This window comes from Archocentrus centrarchus, chromosome 6 (assembly GCF_007364275.1).
Source record: "Archocentrus centrarchus isolate MPI-CPG fArcCen1 chromosome 6, fArcCen1, whole genome shotgun sequence".
Classification (NCBI taxonomy): domain Eukaryota; kingdom Metazoa; phylum Chordata; class Actinopteri; order Cichliformes; family Cichlidae; genus Archocentrus; species Archocentrus centrarchus.
Window position 1 is genome coordinate 4,250,721 of NC_044351.1, and position 24,969 is coordinate 4,275,689.

Below are 24,969 nucleotides of genomic sequence, written 5' to 3' on the forward strand. Positions count from 1 at the left end.
GGCATAATAATGGTTCAAATCTTGTCTCACAGATGTTTCAGTGCCTTTGTACCTAATTGGTTCCCGTTCAGCAAGTTCTGAGGGTCCTGTTCATCTCGTATCTGCTGCTCTTCAGATAGATTATTTAAAAAGCTTGAACATTAGACACTATTTATTTGCAGATAACAGTAATTTCCAATAAGACAGAACTACTAGTCCTCAGAAAATGTGGCCCACATGATCAGTAACACTCACTCGTAATGGCCCTTCACTAGCTTACTGTCACATCCAGGGTCCAGTTCAAAAACCTGCAGAGCCCTGGACAGTTGGCCTCTGCTGAGTGTGGATTCTGGTGGAAGGATATTTAAGTGCTTTTATGCAGTGCAGATTTTTGTCTTCACATTAATGCATAAATAAAACCAAATGGCTGAGTTAAGGTATCTGAAGTAACAAGAAAAAAAGGTTAAATATACTTAAAATATAAATTCACATTGAAACTCATTATAAACTTGTGTTTACATCGCTTCAGTTTGCTTCAAACCACAAAGAGAAGTTGTTGGTCAGTTTTACTTCTTTGAAAACTTAATTTCATGAGTTTACCAAACTCTTAGCAGTGCACTGATTCATTAGACTCAGATTCACTTGATAATTCACTATAAGTCAGAGCTGCTGCTTCTTAACTGGGCTGGAATAAGTGGGCACCATAACTCACATATCTCACAAACGACGGCTTTAACTCTGTGTATTGCTCTCAGTCTTGGCCAGGACTCTCTTTTAAAAGAGATTTTAAATCTCAGTGAGATCTTCCTGGTAAAATAAAGGTTAAAAAACAATCACTGCTTTGCTGCACCTTCAGATCGCTGATGTGCAGTAGTGTACATTCAAGTTATTGTGAACCCATCTGTCTCACAAGGCAGGCCTAAACTCTGTGGCAGCACTGCCAGATATGTTTAGGCGGCTCACAGAGTCTGACTGCAGTTCTAAGAAATATCTTCCAATATTTGTTGAACACTGAACTAGTTCAAGGATACCAGAGGGTATGATGAAAGTGTAGACTGGATGGGAGATACGTTTGACTTCAGGAAGGCCCTAGAACACTGTGGAGGTATTGCATCTGTTGTTTGCCCTTCAGTCCCTGCACAACACTGGAAAGAGTTTGGGATTCTTCCAGGGCTGCCCTTTGTTGCCCAGCTCTGTTCATAACTCCCAATAACAAAATTACTAGGTCCAGTGAAGATGCTGGGGTGTCCAGTTTGGTGGATCTGTAGATCACAGTTCAGGTTTTTGCAGATGGGGTCTTGTTGGCCTCATGGACAGATGACCCAGCTGTCATAGGACAGGTAACCAGTCCCTCACAGAAGTGAAAACAAACCTATTAGCCATGTATAAGATGCTGCAGAAACAAGCTTGACCAAGCTGTGAAGATGTTCTTCTGTCTGTGTGTGTGTGACACTGTGAGCAGATCAGATCTCAGAGCTGCTGAAGCCTCACAGAGTCTGTCTGGTGACACCTGTTACTTTGAGCAACTGCAGTCAGCCAAGTGGGAGGTCACCCAACAGGTTTGTGGTGAGTATCAGACAAATTCGCTCTTGGAAAAGCCAAGACTTTAAATCTAATATTAAGTTCACTGTGAGTACTGTAACTAAATCCAAATCTAAAGGAAATTGAGTAATTATTTGACATACAGGCACATGACAAATTAAAGGGAAATACAGGCGTCTGTGTAGGAACAGCCTCAGTACTTGCTGGCAGTAATTGTAGCGGTCTCTTGGAACTCTGTTAGAGGGATGAAGTTCTAATCCTCTAAAAGATATTTCATGAAAAATAGTGTTAAATTGAAAAAAAATAATATGAAAAATAATGACATGGAATTTTAAATGAACAATATTGCCATTATGATCTGTATTTACAGTAATAAATGTTGGGTATTAATCTTGAGTTCAAATGTTTAAAGGCATAATTGGCCAATGGTGTGTCACTCCCTGAGTTGTGGCATATCTCAATGCTGCAACGGTCAGCTTGTGCTCCTGAGGGTCAGCCTCATCACTGCCTCATCACTGCCTCATCACTGTGTGCGTACACAGGAAACAAGTTCAGGTGAGCGTTTGTGTCACTCTGCATGTACACAAATCTGCCAGGAGGGGGCACTAAAAGGTCTGTTTTTACTGTTTTATTTCTCTGAGGGGTCAGGACAACTTAAAGTTTCCCTCCTTGAGCATTAAAGTCCAGAATAATGTTGTAAAAGTTACTTTTGCAATAGTTTGTTAATTTGCTCAGTGTGACTAAAACACAGAGTATACGCAGTTTAATTTTTCTTAATATTTAATAAGAATTGTTCTCATACACCGTGGCTTTCACTGTCCTTCAGTAATCAAATAAAATAGTAAAAAAAAACCCAGAAAATCAGATATGTTAGATATTATTATGGTGTAAAGTGTGAAAATGTGATTGTTAAAGTGTATTTTTCCCCTCACAATGCCAGCTCTTTGATGACAACCTCATAATAATCATGTATGATGGTTCTTTATCAGGTTTCAAAAGCGTGTCACTAAACAAATGAAAGCCATTGTTCATTTGTATAATGTAAAGTTATGTGTGGTACTCCACCAAAGGCAGAAAGGAAAAAGATTTTCAATTTATAAAAACATGTATTTATGGCATGATAGCAATATCGGGTCACTACTGTCAAATTAGTGCATGTACAAGCTGGTAATGTAACTGTTTTATTATCATTTATTCATCCTGGTATAAATGTCACTGAGACTGAGAAGAGTGACCTGGGCAAGAAGACGGCAACACTGGAACAATTACACATAAATTCAGACGGGGGTTATTGCATTCGAGTAAACACAATATCCAGATTGGATGTAAAAAAAAAGATCAAGGTCAAAGGTACGAATCAAACCATTGCAAACAAACAGTTACAAAAGTATATTTTGCATCATCACTTTGGACTTTAAAGAACAAGGAGGCAAACTTCTAGTCCCGACTCCTGATAGAAATATTTGTGTATACAGTGTGAAAATGGAGCTTTTAGTGCCCCCTCCTGGCAGAGTTGTGTACATGCAGAGTGAGACCAAAACTCACATAAATGTCTTTGTACACGCAAACTGTTAACAGAGAGGCAGTGATGAGGCTGACCCTTGAAGGGCACCTGCTGGCCGGCTGAGAATAGCAGCGGGCTGCTGCTACACTGATGTATGCTACGACAGCAGGAGTGGCATGCCATTGGCCACTTTTGGATCTCTGGGCTACTGTAATTTTGGAGGACACTGTACATGAGCAAAATTGCATGACAATACCTCCAAATGTTCCCATGAAGCTGCGGGCATTGGTCTGTCAGTCTGATATCTGATGCCTTCTCTCTCCTGCTCTTTCTCTGTTTTTATCATGTCTGCTGCAGGTGCTGAGTCTATGGAGGGGTTACCTGGTTATAAACAAGCAGCCTGTCAGGGTAAATCACACTGTTTTGGTAAAACTGCTCCTTTAAACCAAACCAGTTTAACTTCCAGCAGAACATTGTGTGATGAGGTTTGAAATAAGTGGGGGCACTTGTTTCCTCACTGGTTTTCACATTCTTCACGGATTATCCACACTGACTGTTTCTGAAGAGAAATACTGTTGAACTTGCCAAATGTTTTTGTGTGTGTGTGTGTGTTTATGCATAAATTCCCCGATACATCCATAGTTGTGTGTGAGTCCATGTGCAATAGTAAAAAAGAATAAAGCACTGTGAGAATGGGTGGATGTGGCTTGCAGTCAGTAAGACTACAAAAGCGCTTCAGTACTCGTCCATGCACCACTGAAATGTGGAAGGACAGATCTGGACACAGCACAGCTACTAAAAAAACCTACATTTTTGAATTTGTCCCACTTTGTCTTTGTGTCTGTGTGTTTTCATATACATGTCTTTGTCTTCATGCACAGGTGGAAAGCACATTTAGCTACCTGGAGATTTGTGCCATTAATATTCATAGTCACATGAAGGTACACCATTACTGCAAATCAATGCCATGCTTGTTTTTTTACTTGTCATATATTATGTTATGTTCATGTATGTAAAACACTATTTAAAAGTGAAAATAATGTGAGCTGGGATATTTGATTCTATAAAAAAAGGCTCTGGCTTGTATATGCAGACAATAACACATATATGGCATGTATGTGTTGCAGATTGTGTTGGAGACAGACAGGCAGACCCTGTGTTTCAGTGTCTTACACATTGAAGATCTTGAGGCCATGATCAGCCACATGACCGCCTCACTGAAGAGGATCTTCCCTGATTCTTCTCCAGGGTGGGTCCATCTAGCAATGATATCATACCACTCCCAAAGCTAATGGTTCTCAAACCACAGAAAATATTTTATGTTTATTATATATAACAATATATGTTTTTAAAGATACCTCCAAGTTTTTATATATATATATATATATATATATATATATATATATATATATATATATATATATATATATATATATATATATATATATATATATATATATATATATATATATATATATATATATAAAAAGCTTGTTCACCTTCACCAAGAGCATATCCTGCTTTATTAGGCTTTCAGCAAAAATGACTAATAAACATCATGTTGTATTGAGTAAGACTTTAGGGCCAAATGTCATGTTTACAGTGATTAGATCAAGTGAGTCAAGAACTGTATTCCTCTACACGTCTATACAACCAGACTTCCTTTTGCAACCACAGCAGCTGCCTGATACAGGCAGTTACAAAGGATGTGACTTGAGGCACTTCTGACTTGACTTCACCTACAGAGGGCTTAATTCAAAGACACCCCAAAAGTCAAAGTGAAAAATGATGCAGCAGGCTAGTCCATTTTAGCAAAATGTAATTGGCAAAATGGTACTCAGTAATTTGTATGGCTCCCACGTGCTTGTATGCATGCCTGACAATGTCGGGGCTCCTAACGAGACAACGGATGGTGTCCTGGTGGATCTCCTCCCAGATCTGGACAGTCTGAGGTGCAACCTGGTGGTGTCAGATGGGCAGAAACATAATGTCCCAGAGGCGTTCTATTGGATTAGGTCAGGAGAGCATCAGTGGTATCATTTCCTTCATCCTCCAGGAACTGCCTGCATACTCTGGCCACATGAAGTCTGCCATTGTTGCACACCAGGAGGAACCTCAGACCCACTTCACCTGTGTATTATCTGACAGTGGATTCAAGGACTTCATCCCGATGCCTGGTGGCAGTTAGGGTGCCGTTGCCTAGCTTGTAGAGGTCTGTGCATCCCTCCATGGATATACCTTCCCACAACATCACTGACCCACAACCAAAGTGGTCATGCTGAACGATGTATGCAACGTAATGTTTTCCACAGCGTCTCCAGACTCTTTCACGTCTGTCACGTGTGTGCTCAAGGTAAACCTGCCCTTGTGAAAAGGAGCAGATACCGGTCCTGCTGATAGATTCAGGACCTTCTACGGCCGTGTCCAGCTCTCCTAGAGTAACTGCCTGTCTCCTGGAATCTCCTCCATCCTCTTGAGACTGTGCTGGGAGACACAGAAAACCTTCTGGCAATGGCACATATTGATGTGCCATCCTGGAGGAGCTGGACTAGCTGAGCAACCTCTGTAGGGTCCAGGTATAGCTTCATGCTACCGGTAGTGTCACTGACCCTCGGCAAATGCAGAACCAGTGAAAAAACAGTCAGAAAAAATGAGGAGGGAAAAATGTGAGCGGCCTCCGCCTGTAAAACCATTCCTGTTTTGGGCAGTGTATGTCCATTTTTCACATACAGTATATAGAAACAATGTACCTGCTAAACATCAGCAGTGTCACAGTGCCAGCATTTGTATGGGTGGAATATCAATGTTCTTAGGGTCCCATACAATAGGCTCCCATACCATAGTATTTTGGTGTCATAGTGAATATTTCCCATTTTACCTTTAAACTTCAGAAAACTGCTGAAGATAGTTCCTCCAGATCTCAAGGAGAGACTCCTCACTCTGATTAGTGTGATAGAGGAGCAGATGGACAGTCAGCCGGGCTACTGTGGTACGTGCCTTTTATTTTACAGTATTGAATATTTGGTTGATTGGATATCAGTTACTATGTTAACATGTAAACATTTATAAACTTGCACCTACTGTGATGAAGCTAAAGACCTTTTCAGCTGATCATCAGTTGTTATTAATACCTTATGATTCAAATGTTAGCTATACTAACGACATGATCACAGACATTTTTGTGTATTAAAGAAACTAAAGCAAAAAAACGTATCTGAATATTGTTCCTCAGGAGGATTTTCTGATACCTATGCTGCTTTGTGTGATTTCAATGAGATGCCATTCAGAGAAGAGATTCAGTGGGTAAGTGATTCTTGCAGCAGCATAAAATAGAATAATATACAATTTTCAACAACCTTTAGAAGAAAAAACTGTGGCTACAATTTTAGCACTTTGCATCCAAATATTACAACTAATGACTAAAAGTTTCTGTAGGATGTTGATAACATCTACTACATCCACAACTGGAGACAGTTCAACCTGCAGGACTTCAGCCACTTAGACAGCAGGTGAGATATGTCATAATGATGCTTGATCCAGCCTCACCTCTGTTACATACTTTCTTTGTGTCTGCTCTCCTCACAGGGACCTGGCATTGGCAGTAGCAGCTTTGTCCTTTAACCAGTGGTTTACAAAGATCTACTGCAAGGATCTCAAACTGGTACGCTGTTTCTTCTTCTTTTATAGATATTTTAGTATTTTTAAGAGTTATGTAAAGGCAGGGACCCTTGAATCCAGGCTTTTCCCAAGAAGATAACTAGATGTGAATAAAGAAAGTGGTTATGTAATAATAGGAACAAAATAGATGAGCCCAACAGAGGAATTGTCACAGAACTACTTTTTGAATTACACTGTGGAATCCACATGGAATTATAATTCTCGCTTTATTGTTTTGCCTGTTATTTGCTTCTGATCACATCAGTTAGGAAGCTGAGCAGATGACAGTCTGATCAAGATTTATTATAAGATTATAAAAGATGTATTTGTGTTGAGCATTTTAGATCACAATGGTTCATTAGAATTACTTAAAGGATGTATCTCAATAGAATTGTGACATGCCTTGAATATAGTAAAGCTGAAAGTGTTCTTCTTTCCTCCTTCCCATTCCAGTTATCACTCATGACCAAATTCAATTCAATTCAATTCAATTCAATTCAATTCAATTCAATTCAATTCAGTTCAACTCAGTTTTATTTTATTTATACAGCACCAAATCACAACACCTCACCTCAAGGCACTTTATATTGTGCCCTACAATAATTACAGAGAAAACCAACAACCAAAATGACCCCCTGTGAGCAAGCAGCTGGTGACAGTGAGAAGATCCAGGCTGAGGGAGGGGCAGTGTTCTGGCCAGTTGGGGGTGAGGGGAGGGATACAGGACAAATGACATGGTGTGGAAGAGAGCCAGAGATGAATAATAACTAATGATTGAATGCAGAGTGGGGTATAAACAGAGTAAAAAGAGGTGAATGAAAAAGAAATACTCAGTGCATCATGGGAAATGAATTCTAAGATCAAACACAGTATGAGAAAATAACTGAGGGTGGAAAACATTCCCAATCCTTGCAACTGAAGCTCCTGTACAATGAGATTATCCCACCAGGACTCTATAAAAACCTGGATTCACGGAGGGCTTATTACGCATGTATCTATGGGACATCTGTCCTCATGTGTGGGACTGCAAAAAAGAAACTTGGAAACAGCACAGTGCATATTTCCTTTGGACTCTGTTTTTTTTCCTTTCAGTCAGTGGACATCCAGCAGCAGCTGACCTTCCTGCTGTCCAGATCTCCCAGCCTGCAGGAGCTCTCGCTGGAGGCCAGCGGACTGAAGCTGTGAGTTTGTGTGTGACTGTGTCCACCTACAGAAAGGTCCAAAAATAAATGAAAAAACAGAAAGTGTGTTAGGAAGATGTAGGGTCAGTAGGAAGCCCTAGCGCTCTGTGGATGGGGGCATTATTATCCTAGAGAAGAGACCACTTCCATCAGGATAGAACACTAAGGGGACCAGTAGATCCAAGCCACGCCAGCAGAATGCTCCCACAGCATAACAGAGCTAATGGATCTCCTCGCTGAAAGACCGGCAGACCCAAACGCAGAACACAAACACCTGGAGATTGAGAACATTTCTCATAAAAAGTGCTGGTTTAAGATCAGAGCTCTGTGGAGAGAAGAACATAGTTCTTTGTTACTCTGGCTGGATGTTCTGACTCTCTCCTGCTGCAGGCCAACCAGATCCCTCATTTATGTTATTGTGGTGGATCCAAATCTAAGCATCCTGGCATGTGCACAATACCAAATACCAATGTTTACACTTGTTAATCTAGGCAGGCTGTTAATTAATTAATTTAAAGTCTAGTTTATAGGTATTAAGACTGATAAGAACTTTTCTTCTGCTACAGGGACTTTGCAGTCAAAATGGCAGCTGCCCTCAGAGAGCATACCTCCTCTAGCCTGCAATCCATCAACCTCTCAGGCAATCCAATCGAAGACAAAGGTGAGCTTCTTAGATCTGATTTATGTATTTGGTTGTGACACAGCTGTGAGTAGTGGGAACACTGTCACATCTACTCCTGCAAATCAGAATAACTGCCTTGTAGTTGTATGCCTCCATGTGTGTTCAGACTCATGTAATATATAGTGTTTATAGTGAAGACTTTCATTAATGGTTTGAAGTAACTGGCATCCTGAGCCTTCCTGAGGAACAGAACGAGCTTAGCTGTCACCAGCACAGACACATAATAAAGGGCACACAGATATTATAGATACACACCTAAAATAACTAGCAATAATAACAATATCTTCATTCCAAAAAGTGTCAAGTCCACAGTATAGCACCAGAAATGGTAAATGGACTAGCTCTTATATAGCACATTTCTTCTCAGTATGAGCACTCAAAGCGCTTATTCATGCACTCCCATTCATACAAGCACTTCCATGTTTACTAAGCTAAGTGCTTTTAATTATCTAACATTCATACTCCGACGGTCGCGTCGGAGAGCAACTTGGGGTTAAGTATCTTGCCCAAGGATACATTGGCATGTAGCCTGGAGTAGCCAGGAATCGAACCGCTGACCTTCCAATCATTAGGTGACCTGCTCTACTTACTGAGCTACAGCCACCCCCAGAAGTGGCTGAAGTATGGAATGGAGTTATTATTCATGTAATTACCTCTGCCTGTCCTTTTAATTAAAATATTTCCCACAGAAAGAAACTACATTCATTCACAGTTTGTGTTTTCACTGCTAGGTGTAACAGCTCTCAGTCAGAAGTTGGAGGACCTGGAAAAAGGACTCAAGCACCTCTCTCTGTCCAGGGTATCAATGACTGCTAGAGGTACACACACACACACACTATATATATATATATATATATATATATATATATATATATATATATATATATATATATATATATATATATATATATATATATATATATATATATATATATATATATTTTTTTTTTTTTTTAGAGTTAATGTGCTGTTCCTCATCATAGTTTTATAAACCAGGAGGAGGAGCAGAATGAAGTTGGAGTCAGAATATATATAAAAAGGAGGTAAATGCCTCAGACTTAAAAGTGTGTCCCCCTTTTAAAGTATGTTGTGAAAGCCAGACTGTCACACTATAGCAGTGAGGTCGGCAGGATGTGGACCTAAATGCAGGACTCAGGAGACAAGAAGTAAACTCCAAATCCAGCTTTAATGCTGATCGTTCACACAAATACCAACATGACCAAAACGTCTGCAGGGCAGGAACTAGGAAGAGTACCAGTATCTAAGGGGAACACAGGCCAGGGAAACACATAGATGTGAGGGAGGACACTACAAAGAATGAGACTCAGACACTAAATACACAGCAGGTAATCAGGGAGATAAGACACACAAGGGAACACAGCTGAAACTCATTGTGAAATGAGACTAGGGAAAGTAAAACTGAATACTAAACACACAGGACTAAGACTACCAAAATAAAACAGGAAATAACTAAACTGTGGAACATCACAGACGAAGACTTGACAATACACAGGCAACATGAGGGAGGCAAAGAGCAAAGAAAGTAAAGACACCTAAAGACTAAACTACGAGTACAAGCAACAACATTTATAACAGGGGATAAATATAAAGGTGTGAACTAAACAGTGAGCACACTAGGAGTCCAACCAAATATAAGCAATGATAAACAGAACTCAGAAGTCCAAAAACCTTAAACTCTGGAGAAATCAGAAATCATTCAACACAAGATTTTACTGCCAGAGTTGCTGCTGATAAGTCAAAAGTGAACAAAAGGTATTGCTGCGCCTGATGTCCTTGCACTTCAAAAGAAAAGCACTTCCTGTCAACACTGTCCAATGTAATACTAAATAATTACAGTTAGTGTGTTAATACACAACTCTCACATACTAAATGTAGCCAAAGATGAGTACAGTATGGTCATATCTTTGTGGAGTACATCCAGATATCTCAGTTCTGCAGATCCTTCTGCAGGATTGCCTGCAATATTTTGCCTGCCTCCATAAATGTGTTTCACAGCAACTGCAGTTTACATTTTCCTTTACCTCTGCTTATCTCCATTCAACATGATCATTATTTGTGGTCTGATTTTTTTTCCAGGTCTGGGTTATCTAAGTCAGACGTTGTCCTCCAGTCAGAAGTTCTCAGCATCTTTGACCCACCTTGATCTGTCTGGTAACCCCAGTAGCCTGGTTACTGAAGAAGCCACGGTACACTCTGCTCTATGTGTGCCTCTCAGATAATATGGATTAAGGACAGAAGATGTAGAGAATACTGTTATACAGTACACATACAGTAAACATCCAGAATTGGTGCCGACTCACTATCTCTCACTATCCTGACTGTGCTTGCAGGAATTTTAAAAATACTGAAAACAAAAACAACTAAAGCAAAGATGGGATGCTAACTGCATACCAAAGTCTCGCCTCAAAGGCTTTTCCTAATTTTCTTTAGTTTGCAGACAACATAATTTCAGTCTGGGTTCTGGAATTTCCAAGTCTGACATTTTACCAAGTTTTTCAAGGATTCCCGTGAATCCTGGAAAACCTTAGACATGCCTTAGAGGTTAAATCTCTAGCAGCATTTGTAGTATGTAGAACATCACTGCTTTACTGAAACATAAATTTAACTGCTAGCTTGTCCTGAGATCAGTGCTGGCTGAGTCTCGTACATTCCTGAGTTTAAAATGACATGTTAGGATAGCAATTGTGTAGCTCTTTATCATCATTTCAGCTGTCTGCTGTCTGCAGCAAACCGCTCTAAATAACTGGAATGTGTTCTAAACTTTATGCTGTGTGTTTCTTGCAGTTTCTCTTCAAGTTCTTGTCCAGTACAAACTCTCTGTCTTATCTGGACCTCAGTGACACCAGCTGCCCTCTGGACACGGTCAGTTATAACAGTGCACTTCTTTCCATCCATCTGTGTGTAGCACTGACTTCACCAAAGAGAATATGTCAGATATTTTGGAGAATCAGCTGTCAGGGTTGAAGGTCATGGTGGAATCAGGGTTAAGTACAGTAATACTTAAAGGTTTTCCAAAACATTGACTGTCTTTTAGCAGCAGTTTGTTTGGAGAGTCAAATTGTGACCCACGTATTCTTCAGAGTCAGTTCAGAGGCATTTGTGCAGATATTTGCCTGTATAATTAATAATTATACATAAATCTGTAATTAATTTTGCCATCGATGATTGTGAGCCATCTTGTGCTAAATATCACAAAATAGGCACAAAAGTTGACATGTTTTACAGATGGAATACAATTCCTATGCAAGGTTCAAGCAGCAACTGGGAAACATGCATTAATGAAGCACCTGGTTCTGCCCAAAAAAACAAAAATGCATTACAAACTGCTCTTCTAGACTTTATGATTGTGACTTTTGGCAGAACTAGAATGAAAAGGAGAAAATAAAGCAGTTAGCATTAACTAAGTTTGGTGCTAGCACTGCTGCCATAAAAGCTAATGACACTGTGGAAGTCCATAGTACCCCAGCTATAGACTCAAAGGTGTATAAAAAGGACACCATACTAGTGACAATGACGAGTTTATGTGATGCTATTGCAGAAATAAGGAAGGAGATGATGCTGAACTGAGGTCAGAAACTGAACTTTGATCAGTAACTTAGAAGGTTGGGATAAATGGACTAGTTCTTATATAACACTTTTCTACTCGAGGACTCAAAGCCCTTTGTACAACATATTTGCATTCACTCTTTCGTGCACAAGCACATTTTTCTACATCTAAGTGCTTTCTATCTAACATCAGTGCACACATTCACACTCTGATGAATACATCGGGGCCAACTCGGGGTTCAGTATCTTTCCCAAGGATACTTTAGCATACCAACTGGAGCAGCCAGGGGTCGAACTGCCAGCCAATTAGTAGCTGCCCTGCTCTACCTCCTGAGCCACAACCACCTGTATAGTTATACTACAGGCAATGATACATTGATTGGAGATGAAGAAAAAACTTTGAAGGATAACTTCTAGGATTGGGGTCAAGATTGCAACTGGAAGTAGGACATACTTGAGGTTGACGGGTGAACTATTCCAGAAAGAGCACATCCAGCATGACCAGGGAGGAATGACTCCTGAAGAACACGATAATGAAAGAATTGATAAAGGGATCAATGTGGACTTGATGCACCCTCCCCAGAACAGCTATATGAACAGCTGTATCTTCTTTATCCATTTTTCTAAAAGCACATGGATCTTATTCTCTGATAGGTTTATTAGCCTTGTGATCTTGGTGTAGGAGTTTGTCCACCAAAGTTTTATTGTTCAACTCCTGAAGTGTAACCACTTCATCCTCTGGCATTAGTGTTCATAGTTCAGTTTGTGACAGCAGTTGAGAGCAGTTTTTATCTCCTTCCTTATTTCTGCTACAGGTGCTGCAATTCCAGCTGGTCTAGAGTTTAAGGCATTAATTGCTGCCAGTATGGTGTGCTTGTCTACCTCCCTACTAACCCTTGGCCACTGTCCTCCCATGTCAACACTACTTTTCTCAACTATACTGCAGCACCAAACTAAGCCTTATTTTGGACAGCTTCTCCCTTCTGCAGCAGCAACATTGTTCACATGGAGAAATGTAGAAGCTGAGTGTTGTGTGTATAAAACAATGAAATAGATCAGAATGCAGAATTATTCTTTCAGTTGAAATTAAAATGGCACAATGGGAAGAGCTACTGACTCATTGGCTTGGGCCCTACTGTGCCTCTGATTCACGCCTCGTTCCTCAACCAGCAAGTTACTGTATCGTTCCTTTTAAGTCACATATCAACGTAATCATCTGAACACACCCCATTCAGAGGCACTGTAGGCCGGGCCGTAGAATTCCCATAGAGCCCTTTCTAAGTAAAAGCCATCCTACCTGTGCCACTTTTTACTGTCTTGTTTTGAAAAAATCACTGAGGTCCAAACCTCAGTGACCTCATAGCTGGTGGCCAAGACTATTCTGTATTTTACACATTATATTATTATTACATACACCACATCCAAACTGGGTTGTAATAACTGTGACAGATGCCCGTTTGTAAAAAAAATATTCATGCGGTGTAGTGGGCCCACTGAGACTGATAATGTGTTTAACTGATATGCTTGACCTTCTGCCAATAACTCATTTGAACCTTTCATTTCATGCAGTTATTTGTGTCGCTGTCTGCTGGATGTTGTTACAAACTGGTGCACCTTAATCTGGCCAGGAATCCTTTCAGCCACAGGTCAGCTCCACGGCACCACATCTGTAAACACGCTGGGCTTCAGCTTCTTAGTCGCTTTGAAATGGAAAACATGAAACTTGACTTTCTCTCCAATCTTATGTTTTGTAGTGTATATCTGTATGTAGCCCTTCAGTAACATTTATTAAGGTCTAATTTCTCTGTATTTATTATTGATTTGGTTCCATAATCATAAGCATTCATTCATTCATTAGTTGAGTTGTTGTGTAGTGTGAACATCGAGGCCTATAGAACCCTCAGTCACCACCACAGAAGGTCAGGGACGTGAACACTGCACTGACTTCATACTTCAAAAGGTCTGAATTTGTATGTCTGTGGTTATCTCAAATAAATATAAACATGCAAAGGTGTTATCTAAGCTCTGTTAGAAGGTAAAGCATGAGACCAATAAATGTTCTTTTTATTACAGGTGATATTAAATCACATACTGCACGACTGCAGTTAAATGTGCAATAGTTCAAAGAGTCAGCAGAGGGCAGTTCAAGCGTATACAGGAACATTTTTAGCAATTTATAAGCTCAACTAGTCCACAGCCCGTAAAATGCACATAAACAATTAAGAATAACCACAACAATATCTAAAAATCAGGAACAAGGTAAATGTGCATATTCAACACAGCACATCAGATTCCAGTCTGAGAACGTCATAGCAGCATCATTAGTGGCCAGCAGTAGCTTTAAAAACATGTGCAGTCTGCTGATTAGGATTCTGCCAATATTTACAAATTACCAAAAAGTAGCAGTTTATTTATTTGTTTATTTTTTTTATAAAAAAACAAAACAAAAAACAGAAAGGAAGTGGCTTTTACAGGAATCCAAACTGTTAAGACCTCATGGGAATTTCCATACTTAGAAAGTGAAAGGCCTCATTTCAGAACTATCCAACAATTTAGGAATCCACATAAATCAATAAAGTTTTTTTCTGAAAAAGGTAATAAATGGCACATAGTTTGTTTCATCCAGCAGGTGCAGGCTTTGTACAATATTTCATTTGTTGCTATGTTTGACACAATCCTGTTACAAATTCTTAGGAACTTGAAAACATATATTTTAAAATTACTGTTGTCCAAATACATTATGTATATAACCATTCACACCATTAAAAAGACAATAGGTTAAACTCTCCCCAGCTGAGAAATTAATAGATTGATTCCATAAAAATCATACAGTAACAGAGTTACAGTTAGAGTAACTGACTGAATGGGTGTATCACTTTTGATTGTACTAGCTCTGGCAAGAGCTCCTTTCAAGGTCAAGTCCAGCTTACATTTAGATAAAAACTTGGAGTTGATTTGTGTTATCCTGATAATATCAGCACTGGTGTTCATGGTGAAACACTTCATCTAGTCTCAAGACACTGAACATTTTTGAAAGATGGTAGAGAAGATCTTTGTTAACGAACAATATTTGAGGTATTGTAGTTAACAGTACAAATTTTTGAGCTACTTGCATCTTTTTGGATTCAGTGTACTGACTGTCAGCCCATTCGACCAGCTCCTATTGTTCTTTTTTATTTTTTAAGTTTTGCAAGTCTACTTAGAGAATCTTCACCTGCTGTTCATGGTCTCAGTTCTACTGCCCACAATGAGGCATGTAATCCTAGAGGAGCTCCAGAGGTGACAGTGGAATTTCAGTGCTGGAGCTGATCCAGCTATCATCATGGGGGATGTGAGGTGCTTGGACAATAATACAGATGGTCTCTGTGAGGGAATACAGTGAGTGTAGTATGATGTGTTTCATGGAGAGGTTGCCACACTCACATGTCACAGATCACAATGTGACTGTAGCTGGCTTCAGGACTTTTTAGTGATGTTAATCTGAAGGTGAGAAAAAAGTGGAGGGTCGCACTTTTTGTAATTAAGAAGCGGCCAAACGCAAACTGTAGGAACATTTCTGTGGCCTGAGTGCTGAAATGGTAGCTGTGCAATGCATCCATATTACAAACACAACACCAAAAAAGTTTGGACGCTGTGTAAAATGGAAATAAAAACAGAATGCAATGATTTGAAAATCTCACAGTCCCATATTTGCTTCACAGGAGAACACTGAAAACATATCAAATGTTTGAGCTATTCATGAAAAATATTGGCTTAGTCTGACAGCAGCAACACATCTCAGAGAAGCCGGGACGGGAGCAACAAAAGGCCGGCAAAGGAAGGGGTACTAAAAAGAAACGGGGGAGCATTTTATAGTGAATGAGGTTTATTAGCAACAGTCAGTAATATGAGAGGGTATTAAAAAGAGAATCTTAGAGAGGCAGTTTCTCAGATGTAAAGATGGGCAGAGGTTCACCAATCTGCAGAAAAACTGTGCCTACAAATTGTGTTGCAATTTCAGAATAATGTTCCTCAACATAAAATTGCAAAGACTTTTAATAGGTCATCATCTACAGCACATAATATCAAAGGATTCTACATGCAAGGAAAAAGGCTGAAGATCAGTGCTGGATGCCTGTGATCTTTGGGGCCTCAGGCAGCACTGCATTACCAACAGGTGTGATTCTGTCATTGAAATCACTGCATGGACTCAGGAACACTTCCAGAAATCACCCAGACGTCTTTTTGAGGGACGGCCTTGAATATTTCAGCAAGATAATGCTAAACTGTATACTGCATCTGTTACAACAGCATGGCTTTGTGGTAGAAGAGTCCAAGTGCTGAACTGGCCTGCAGTCCAGACCTTTCACCAGCTGAACACATTTGGAGCATCATGAAATTAAAATGGGCGAAAGAAGACCCAGGACTGCTGAGCAGGTGGAATCCTCCAGTGCTCCTGGCCTTGCCTCCCTTCCACCTGGTCTCCTGCACACTCAATTTATCTTTATTATTGTCTCCATCATATCACTGAGCTCTCGGCCTTTAAAGTCCCTGCTCTCACCGCCACACTCCTGCCATTCCTTTGCTCTCGCTGCCTCCAAACACATTTCTCCCATTTCCTCTTCCCTTGTTTTAAGCCGACAGTAGCACAGTTTCCACCCTGTTGACCAACAGCACCAGAGGCTTTTGTAAACCTGGGGGCCCGTGGCTGGGTTATATAAACATGGTTTTACAAGAATCATTACATTCTGTTTTTATTTATGTTTTACACACTGTCCCAACTTTTTTGGAATTGGGGTTGTACTTGCCGTGTGAATCGAGTCCTGGCAGTGCTGTTGCTGGTTGAATTCACTTTGAATCAACACACTGTTTGGATTCCTCCATCAGCTGATGCAGCGGCCATCCAAATAAATGTGGCTATGAATGTGTATGGATAAGAAATGATAACCTGGACCCTCCGCACCACTCACTGAACAGGCAACCACAAGGACAGATAGAGAAACTTTTTCCTTCCTCATACCAAAACATCTGCACTCATTTATTAGATTTAACTTATTAAACTCCTTAATGTATTATATTTAGATTTTCATTTCATGAGCCCCTCACTTTTTTCTGTTTTCTATTTAATTGAAGTCCTTTTGTGTAATTTGTTACCTCTCTGAGCTAGATTCTGTTTTGGCTGCTGTAGCACAGCTTTGCACCTTACCTCAGGTTATTTTATTGTATCTCATCTTATCTTGCAACACACAGATTTTAACAACTATTCTCTGTTAGTCTTATGACTTGGTCACATGTATGTTTAAACAGGAGAGTTTTTATGATAATCATGAAGTCTTGGTTATATGACTACTCTGGCAATTTGTGCCCATGAACATTCAGCAGAAGCAGAGTTAATACTCTAGTAAAAAAGAACCGTTCATTGGCTAATTCCAGTAAGCAATACTAACGAACCTGTTTGCACAACACAGGAACTCAGGGTTGTTTCTTTGTGTGTGTGTGTGTGTGTGTGTGTGTGTGTGTGTGTGTGTGTGTGTGTGTGTGTGTGTGTGTGTGTGTGTGTGTGTGTGTGTGTGTGTGTGTACACGTGTGCTTGTGTTTAGAAAGGTGCAGGAGGTTACGAGGAGCATTCAGGAGTTCTTCAGTCAGAGCTGTGAGCTGAAATATGTGGGCCTGTCTGCAACCAAACTACCTCCACAAGCTCTCAGGTGTGTTTCCACACTGTCACATGTTAATAGGAAATGAAAGGCCACACCTGACCATAGGAACTGTACTTTGACTAAAAAGTCTGACCAAAAATATAGCTGGGATTAAAGTGCATGTTTTTGTTCACTATATGCTAAATGGTTCACACACAGTTTTTTGCTTGTGTTAGATTGAGACTTTTTTCTGTACAGCCATATTTCACCATATGTTGTTAATAAATGAAAAAAGAGTAGTAGTTATTCCAACTCTCTTATTCCAGTCACTATCATAGGTATTGAGTTGTTGAACACTGATAGGCATCTTATATAAACTTAGCAAAAAAAAAATAAGGTAATTTACATTTGGTCACTTTGTTGTAACAATGTTTCTTGGCAATAAATCTTATTCCATTTGGAAGCCCTTTTATTTTCCTTTAAATGGAGCCACATTGCTAAGGAAAATGAATTCGTGGCAGCAGATTTTAGTATGTGGGTTCCGCCCATGAAAAACTTGTCAAATCTTCTATGCCAATGCCAAACAGCTCAATCTGCTATTGACTTTTGTTTTGTGCTTCCGGTACCCCAGGTGCTGACAGTCAGGTGGCTCCTGATTAGCAGCACCTGTGAGCCTGGACCCTGCTACAGCAGTCACTTGGTGTCTGCTCTAAGCAGTCACTTGGTGTTCTACAAAACCAAGTTGCAGCATTATTTGGAGTGAGCCCTAGTACCCAAATTGAAACTCCAAATTGAAGGTCAAGTTAACGAGGGGGACATCAGAGGCAGGCCGTGAAAGTGGGCATCCTGGAAAGACGACACCACAAGAAGACTGTTTTCTCACCCTGTCAGCACTTAGGAACTGTAGGCAGTCTTCTAAAGATTTGTAGTCAAGATTTGCAAGACAATATGGCCAACAGCGTTCTAACCAGACAATCCGGAACAGACTACAAACAGCCAATATCCCGTCTTATGACTTCAACCCCACTGAAAACTTGTGGGATCAGCTTCGGCGTGCTGTTCCTCCCAGAGTGACCAACACAACCACATTGGCTGATTTGTGACAAATGCTGGTTGAAGAATGGGATGCCATTCCAAAGCATTGTGTGACCAAGCTGGTGACCAGCATGAGGAGGCGGTGCCAGGCTGTTGTGGCTGTCTGTGGTTCTTCCACATGCTGCTGAGGCCGCTGTTTGTTGTGAGAGAGTCAATAGCAGAATAATCTGTTTGGCATTGGCAGAGAAGATTTGGCATGTTTTTCATGAGCGCAACCCACATACTCAACTCTGCTGCTCAACTCAAATGCATTTTCCTTATAAATGTTGCTCCATTTAAGGTTTTCCAGCGTTATCAGATTTATTCCCAAGAAGAATTAGTACCACAAATAATTGCCCAAACACAAATTTCCTTAATTTTTTGTGCTGAATCTATAAAGGAAGAGATTTTTGAAGCACTTTAGGTTCATATGTATGCAACCTTCAGTAAACATAAGCTTGTAACCTGTTGTGTAAGCGCTTTGAGTGCTCAGACAGAGTAGAAACGCGCTATATAACAACCAGTCTATTTACCATTAATGTTGTCAAATGATACTTTCTAATGAAGTACCATGTTAAAGAAGTAATGATTGCTTATCTTCAGAGTACTGTTATCTGTCCATACTGCCAGCACACATTGAACTTTTTTTAACATTTCAACAAATCCTGATGAACTCGGAGGCTGTGTGAATGAGTCTGTTTACACTGATATGTTTTGCAACCAGGTTATTACTGCAGGGTCTGGCAACCAACACCCGACTGTTTGGGCTGCAGTTAGACCTCAGTAGCTGTGAGGTACACAATCACATACACACATGCCGACAGAACAGCTTTTTCCATTTGTGATGGATGGTAACATCCACATTAAGCACGTATTTTCATGTCTGTATGTGTGTGTGTTTGTGTGTAGCTACGTTCAGCAGGAGCCCAGGTGATACAGGAACACATCTCTGAAGCTACAGCCATCAGAAGTCTGGATATCTCTGACAACAGTATGTAAAACCATTTTCTTACACACAGATTCCATTATGCCATTATACGTTTACAAAAACCCTCCAAAATGCAATTCAGTACATTAGAGTTCAGTTAGTCATGTTAAAAATAGCAAGTGGCCACAGGTTTAATAGTAGGAGGACTGCTGTTGTTTCATGCTACTGTTTTCTACAGTAATAACACACACACGCGTACGCACACACACACGCACACACACACACGCACACACACACACACACACACAAACTCAGCATGACAGGGATAGTCCTTGTGCGCTTAGGGCTGCTTTTCGCTACTTTATCAGTTAGGGAATAACAATCAGGAATAATAATCAAAGCATCAATATAAGGACTCACAAATGTCAGCAAATTCCTGGAGGGAGACTGCTGAAACTATTGGAATGGATGTGAGGGAATGAAGACAGTGAACAAACAGGGACAAATATGTTTGCAGCCAAAAAAACTGAGCACAAAGACACAATCTATTTAAGAGAAAGTTGGGAGACTTTGTCCTCTGTGATTGTACTTATTAAATAAACATACTCTTTAATCCTGAGGCTGAGATAGAGGTGATGAACAGGCCCGGATTAAGGTGGGTCTGGGCCCCGGGGCAAGGAGATTGCAAGGGCCCCCCCCTCCCCCCCTCCCGCTCCGAGCCCATACCAACCCACCCCCCACCCCCCACCCCACCCCGACACACACTCCCCTACAAAAGTCTCTTTCTGCTCTTCCTTCGTGCAAAATCATCTACCAACTCATCAAAGTTCAGCTGTTGCACAAACTGTGATTCAATTGCAAGAAGTGAGAGGGAGTTCAGACGATTTTGGGTCATTTTCATCCTGAGCTCATTTTTTATTCGAGCCATTCTGGAGAATGACCGTTCCCCTTCACAGTTCGTAATTGGCAGAGTCAAGAACAGTCGAAGTTGCCATATCCTGTAGCCCAGGGGCCCTTTGATTGCTGTCCCCCTAGGCGCTCTAGTCGCCGTACCGCATAGCCCAGGGGCCCTTTGATTGCCGTTTCCTGTGGCACAGGGGCCCTATGGTTGCCATATCCCGTGGCTCAGGGGCCCTTTGCTAGCCGTCCCCCGTGGCCCAGGGGCCCTCTGATTGCCGTCCCCCGTGGCCCAGGGGCCCTCTGGTTGCCATATCCCGTGGTTCAGGGGCCCTTTGCCATCCCCCGTGGCCCAGGGGCCCTCTGATTGCCGTCCTCCGTGGCCTAGGGGCCCTCTGGTTGCTGTACGACATGGCCCAGGGGCCCTCTGGTTCCTATGTCCTGTGGCCGAGGGCCCTCTGACTGCTGTCACCAGGGGCGGACTGGCATACATTACTACCGGGGATTTCCCCGGTGGGCCGATGGGTTAGTGGGCCGCCGGCTGTTTAACTCAGTCCGTGGAGGAGCCATTGCCGCGCACTGCGGCCCCGGCCCATAGTCACGCTGCTGTTTAACGGTGCCTATTACCTCTCCCCCGCTCCAGCCAGGCAAATCTGCTTAGCGCGCGGCCGCGGAATGAGCCCGTAAACACATGAACGAGCATGACGGCCAGCTGATGCGGGCTGACGGCATGCAGCGGAGATCAGAAAAAAAAAAAAAACTTGTCCCAGAAAATCCGGGCCGGACTACGAAAACATACAGCAGCTGTGTCACTTATTAATACAAGTAGTCACGAACTGGAAAAGCCTTGTCTATACTAATGCCACATTAATTACATCTCCCTGTTTGTATCCCATGAGCGACAAGTCAAGAGAGAGACGCCAGTTGCACACTGACACTGCTGAGGGGGTCTAACTCATCATGTGATCCCTCCGCGACACTGTTGACACTACTGAAACGTGAAAAAATAAGTCTGCATTGCCATAAAGATGGAGCAGTCTAAGCCAGGGTCTAAACAAACGACGAAACGTTTGCCATTTGAAGACAATGCAACAGTTGCCAGTTTACAGAATGAGCTCATCAGCCTGGCAGGACAGTGGGACCGGTTAAAGACTTCTGTAATGGAGGAGTATCCAACCAAGGAAACAAAGGAAGGACCACAGGATGCTGAAGATGAGATGGAGATAGTTTGCAAAAACTGTTCATCTTGCAATGACTGTCCATTTTGCTGCTGTCGCGTTCTGAGGCAATACAATCTCCTTACAGATGCATACAGCACCACAGGGCTTGCATACAAGTTTCTGCTAACCCTGTCTGTAACACAGGTAGCTTGTGAAAGAAGCTTTTCCACTCTAAGGTTCATCAAAAACAGGATTAGGAGCTCTCTTTCACAACAGCACCTTGAGGCTTTCATGCTCACGGCTACTCAGACAGATGTCCTAAAGATGCTGGAGAGTGATAAAATTATAGATGGTGTAGCAGAAAAGAGTCGGTTGCTGCAGAGGTTACTCACTGAGTGAACAATGTAGGTTTCAGTAGCTTTCCAGTTGTTTTTCCCCTGTATTTTGTCAGGGTCAAGTTGTTAAGTTTGTTAGTTATTTTGTTATGCCATATTATTGTATTATTGTAATCATATTATTGCTGGAAGTAATATTGTCCATATGACAATAAAAGTCATATACACTACGTGCCATGTATAGATTCATATACAGTATACACACACACACACACACACACACATACAGATATATATATATAGTGGGCCAGTCTGTCAGGAACTCCCGGGCCACTTTTTCTCCCCAGTCCGCCCCTGGCTGTCACTCCCCCCAGCCCATTTCAGTTAACCCTTATAGACTAAAGAAGTACAACTAAAGAAGATCCTAGAATAGAGGGCTCTATCGCAATCAGCATCGACATCGGTATCTGGATTGTTGTTGGGTCCCCTGGATCCATGGGCCCCGGGGCGCCAGCCCCACTCGCCCGGTCGGTAATACGGCCCTGGTGATGAAGAGAAGATAATGTCAAAATTAGTTTTAAGGCCTCAACACAGCTTAAAACAATTAAAAAATGTAATGATAAAAATCTGACTTCACTTTTTGTAGCTGCACAGCATTTTCCTTTTCTGTCATCTCTTTACATAGAAAAACATGCTAAACAGATGGGTGACCCTCACTGTGCCTGGTCCTGCTAGCAGGGTTATCATAGTTAACGAAAACGAACGAAATAACGAAAACTGAAATTGAAAAAACATTGTCGTTAACTGAAATAAATAAAAACTATAAATAAAAGGAAAAAACGATAACTAAATAAAACTGAATTGTGAGTTTACAGAACTAACTAAAAGTAACTGAAATTATCCATAAACTGACTTTCATTTTCTTGTTTGTCATTTTTTAAAGCCTTGTGGCTTGGTGTGAAATCATTTTTTCCGCTCTCTGAGTTTAAGCTGGGAGCGCCATCGTGCAGCAACAAGCGCTGTCTTTAGCTTTTCACTCTGTTTCCTGACGGCATGTTTTCAGAATCACTGTTGGCTCTTTAGTTTGGTTCTGTTTTCTGTTGTGTTTGCTTTTCTTTTTGCTGTTCTGTTGTGTGTACAATCAGTACAATCAGCTGTTAAACTGCATACCTTTGGGGGGACTTCCGGAGCAAATGGAGTAGACGGGTGCGTTAGAGCCTCTCTCCCACCTTAACTTCAAAATATTCCGTTCAAAACTCGTTAATCCGCTCACGGTTTCGATAAAATAATTTATGAACGGGAGGGGAAACATGTCGAGCCATAAAAAATCGACAAAAATGCCTAAAGCTCAGGATAAAAGTGCCCTAGTAGCTAAGGCTACCATGTGCCTGAAACAAGCTAACGACAACGTGGCTAGCTCGGACGCTGAAAGCACTGGAACGAACATGGACTCGGAAGGAATTCTTAAGGCTATCAACGATTTGAAGACTGCCTTAAAGGGGGATAATGCAAAGCTACAACAAAATATCGACCATCTGGGACATGAGATCAACGGTAAGCTGGACAATATCGCCACTGAAGTACAGGGCCTGGCAGAGCGTGTTGATGAGGCGGAGGCCCGCGTTCATCAAGTAGAGACCTGGGCAAAGGAGGCAACGGAGGCGCCGTGCTTCTGCATCGAACAACAGAGGAAAACACAGCTTAAAGTGCTTGATTTAGAGTCCCGTTCCAGAAGAAACAACGTCCGTGTATTTGGGGTGCCAGAAGGTCAGGAGGGGAACTCCACTGCACAGTATATCGAAACGCTTTTGAGAAGCCAGCTACAACTACCGGAGGACCTGGACTTGAAAATACAGCGCGCACATCGTACTCTGACAAGTAAACCCCGAATCACCACCGAGGGCTATTATTGTCAACTTTCTGGAATTTTCCACAAAGGAAAAGGTCTTAAGAGAAGTGTGGAAAAAAGGCAAGATCCAGGTGGGCTCTTCAATTATTCACTTCGACCACGATTATGCACCCGAGATAGTGAAGAAGCGCAGAGAATATAACGCTATCAAGAAAGCGCTCAAAGTGAAAGGCATCCGCTTTCAAACACCGTTTACCAACATAAGGATCCACTGGGAATCAGGAACTCGCACATATTCCAGCGCCCGGGAAGCCTACAACGAGCTGAAGAGACCCGGAATCCAGGCGGAGGAACCGGCGATAGCTGACGGTGTTTCCAGAGCGGAGTGGAAGCTTCGGGAGCTGCTGGGCTGGCAGCCGGTGGATAACAGCGGCGCTGCGGTGGCGCTGAGAGCCAAGAACAAACTACAGGATTTCCAGTGGAGCATGATCGAATGAAAATAGGCAGAACAACATGACATAATGCAGTATTATTTTGACTAGGCTCTGATTTACTACTTCGTGGGAGAGGTCACTGTTTATCTTTTTTCTACGTTGGACTAATAGGATGGACGTGTTTTTTTCCCAAAGGCGCTTCTACTGTCCTTTTTGGGCCCTCTCAGTTTGAGAGGTTTAACCCTCGACTTGCCAACGGGGTCAAGAGCGAGAAGAAGGAGCTTCTCCTCACCTTGGAAGTCAGTTTGTTACTGTTTTGTTTTGTTACTGTTCGTGTTTTGGATTCAGGGGCCAAATCAGTCAAGGTATTTATGTACAATACTGTCATATAATTTAAAAATTGCTTCCTTGAATGTAAACGGTTTGAATAGTCCAGTGAAAAGAAAAAGGGTCTTAGCCAAATTGAAGAAAGATGGGATACAAATTGCTCTTTTACAAGAGACACATATGTCTAAACAAGAACATGACAAATTTAAGTCACTTGGCTACTTAAACACGTTTTATA

The 24,969-nt window shown here is 41.4% G+C and overlaps 1 protein-coding gene across 1 annotated transcript in view; it reads left to right on the forward strand.

The window, feature by feature from the left end:
- carmil2 (capping protein regulator and myosin 1 linker 2) overlaps positions 1-24,969 on the forward strand; it is an 83,621-nt gene that overhangs the window by 910 nt on the left and 57,742 nt on the right. The window contains 17 exon segments of the mRNA XM_030731381.1: positions 1,442-1,545; positions 3,383-3,433; positions 3,907-3,966; positions 4,153-4,274; positions 5,917-6,014; positions 6,258-6,328; positions 6,461-6,534; positions 6,611-6,686; positions 7,775-7,863; positions 8,430-8,524; positions 9,277-9,363; positions 10,643-10,752; positions 11,351-11,428; positions 13,682-13,758; positions 17,692-17,796; positions 19,526-19,595; positions 19,711-19,792. Of these exon segments, the coding sequence (XP_030587241.1) occupies positions 1,442-1,545; positions 3,383-3,433; positions 3,907-3,966; positions 4,153-4,274; positions 5,917-6,014; positions 6,258-6,328; positions 6,461-6,534; positions 6,611-6,686; positions 7,775-7,863; positions 8,430-8,524; positions 9,277-9,363; positions 10,643-10,752; positions 11,351-11,428; positions 13,682-13,758; positions 17,692-17,796; positions 19,526-19,595; positions 19,711-19,792 (1,449 nt within the window).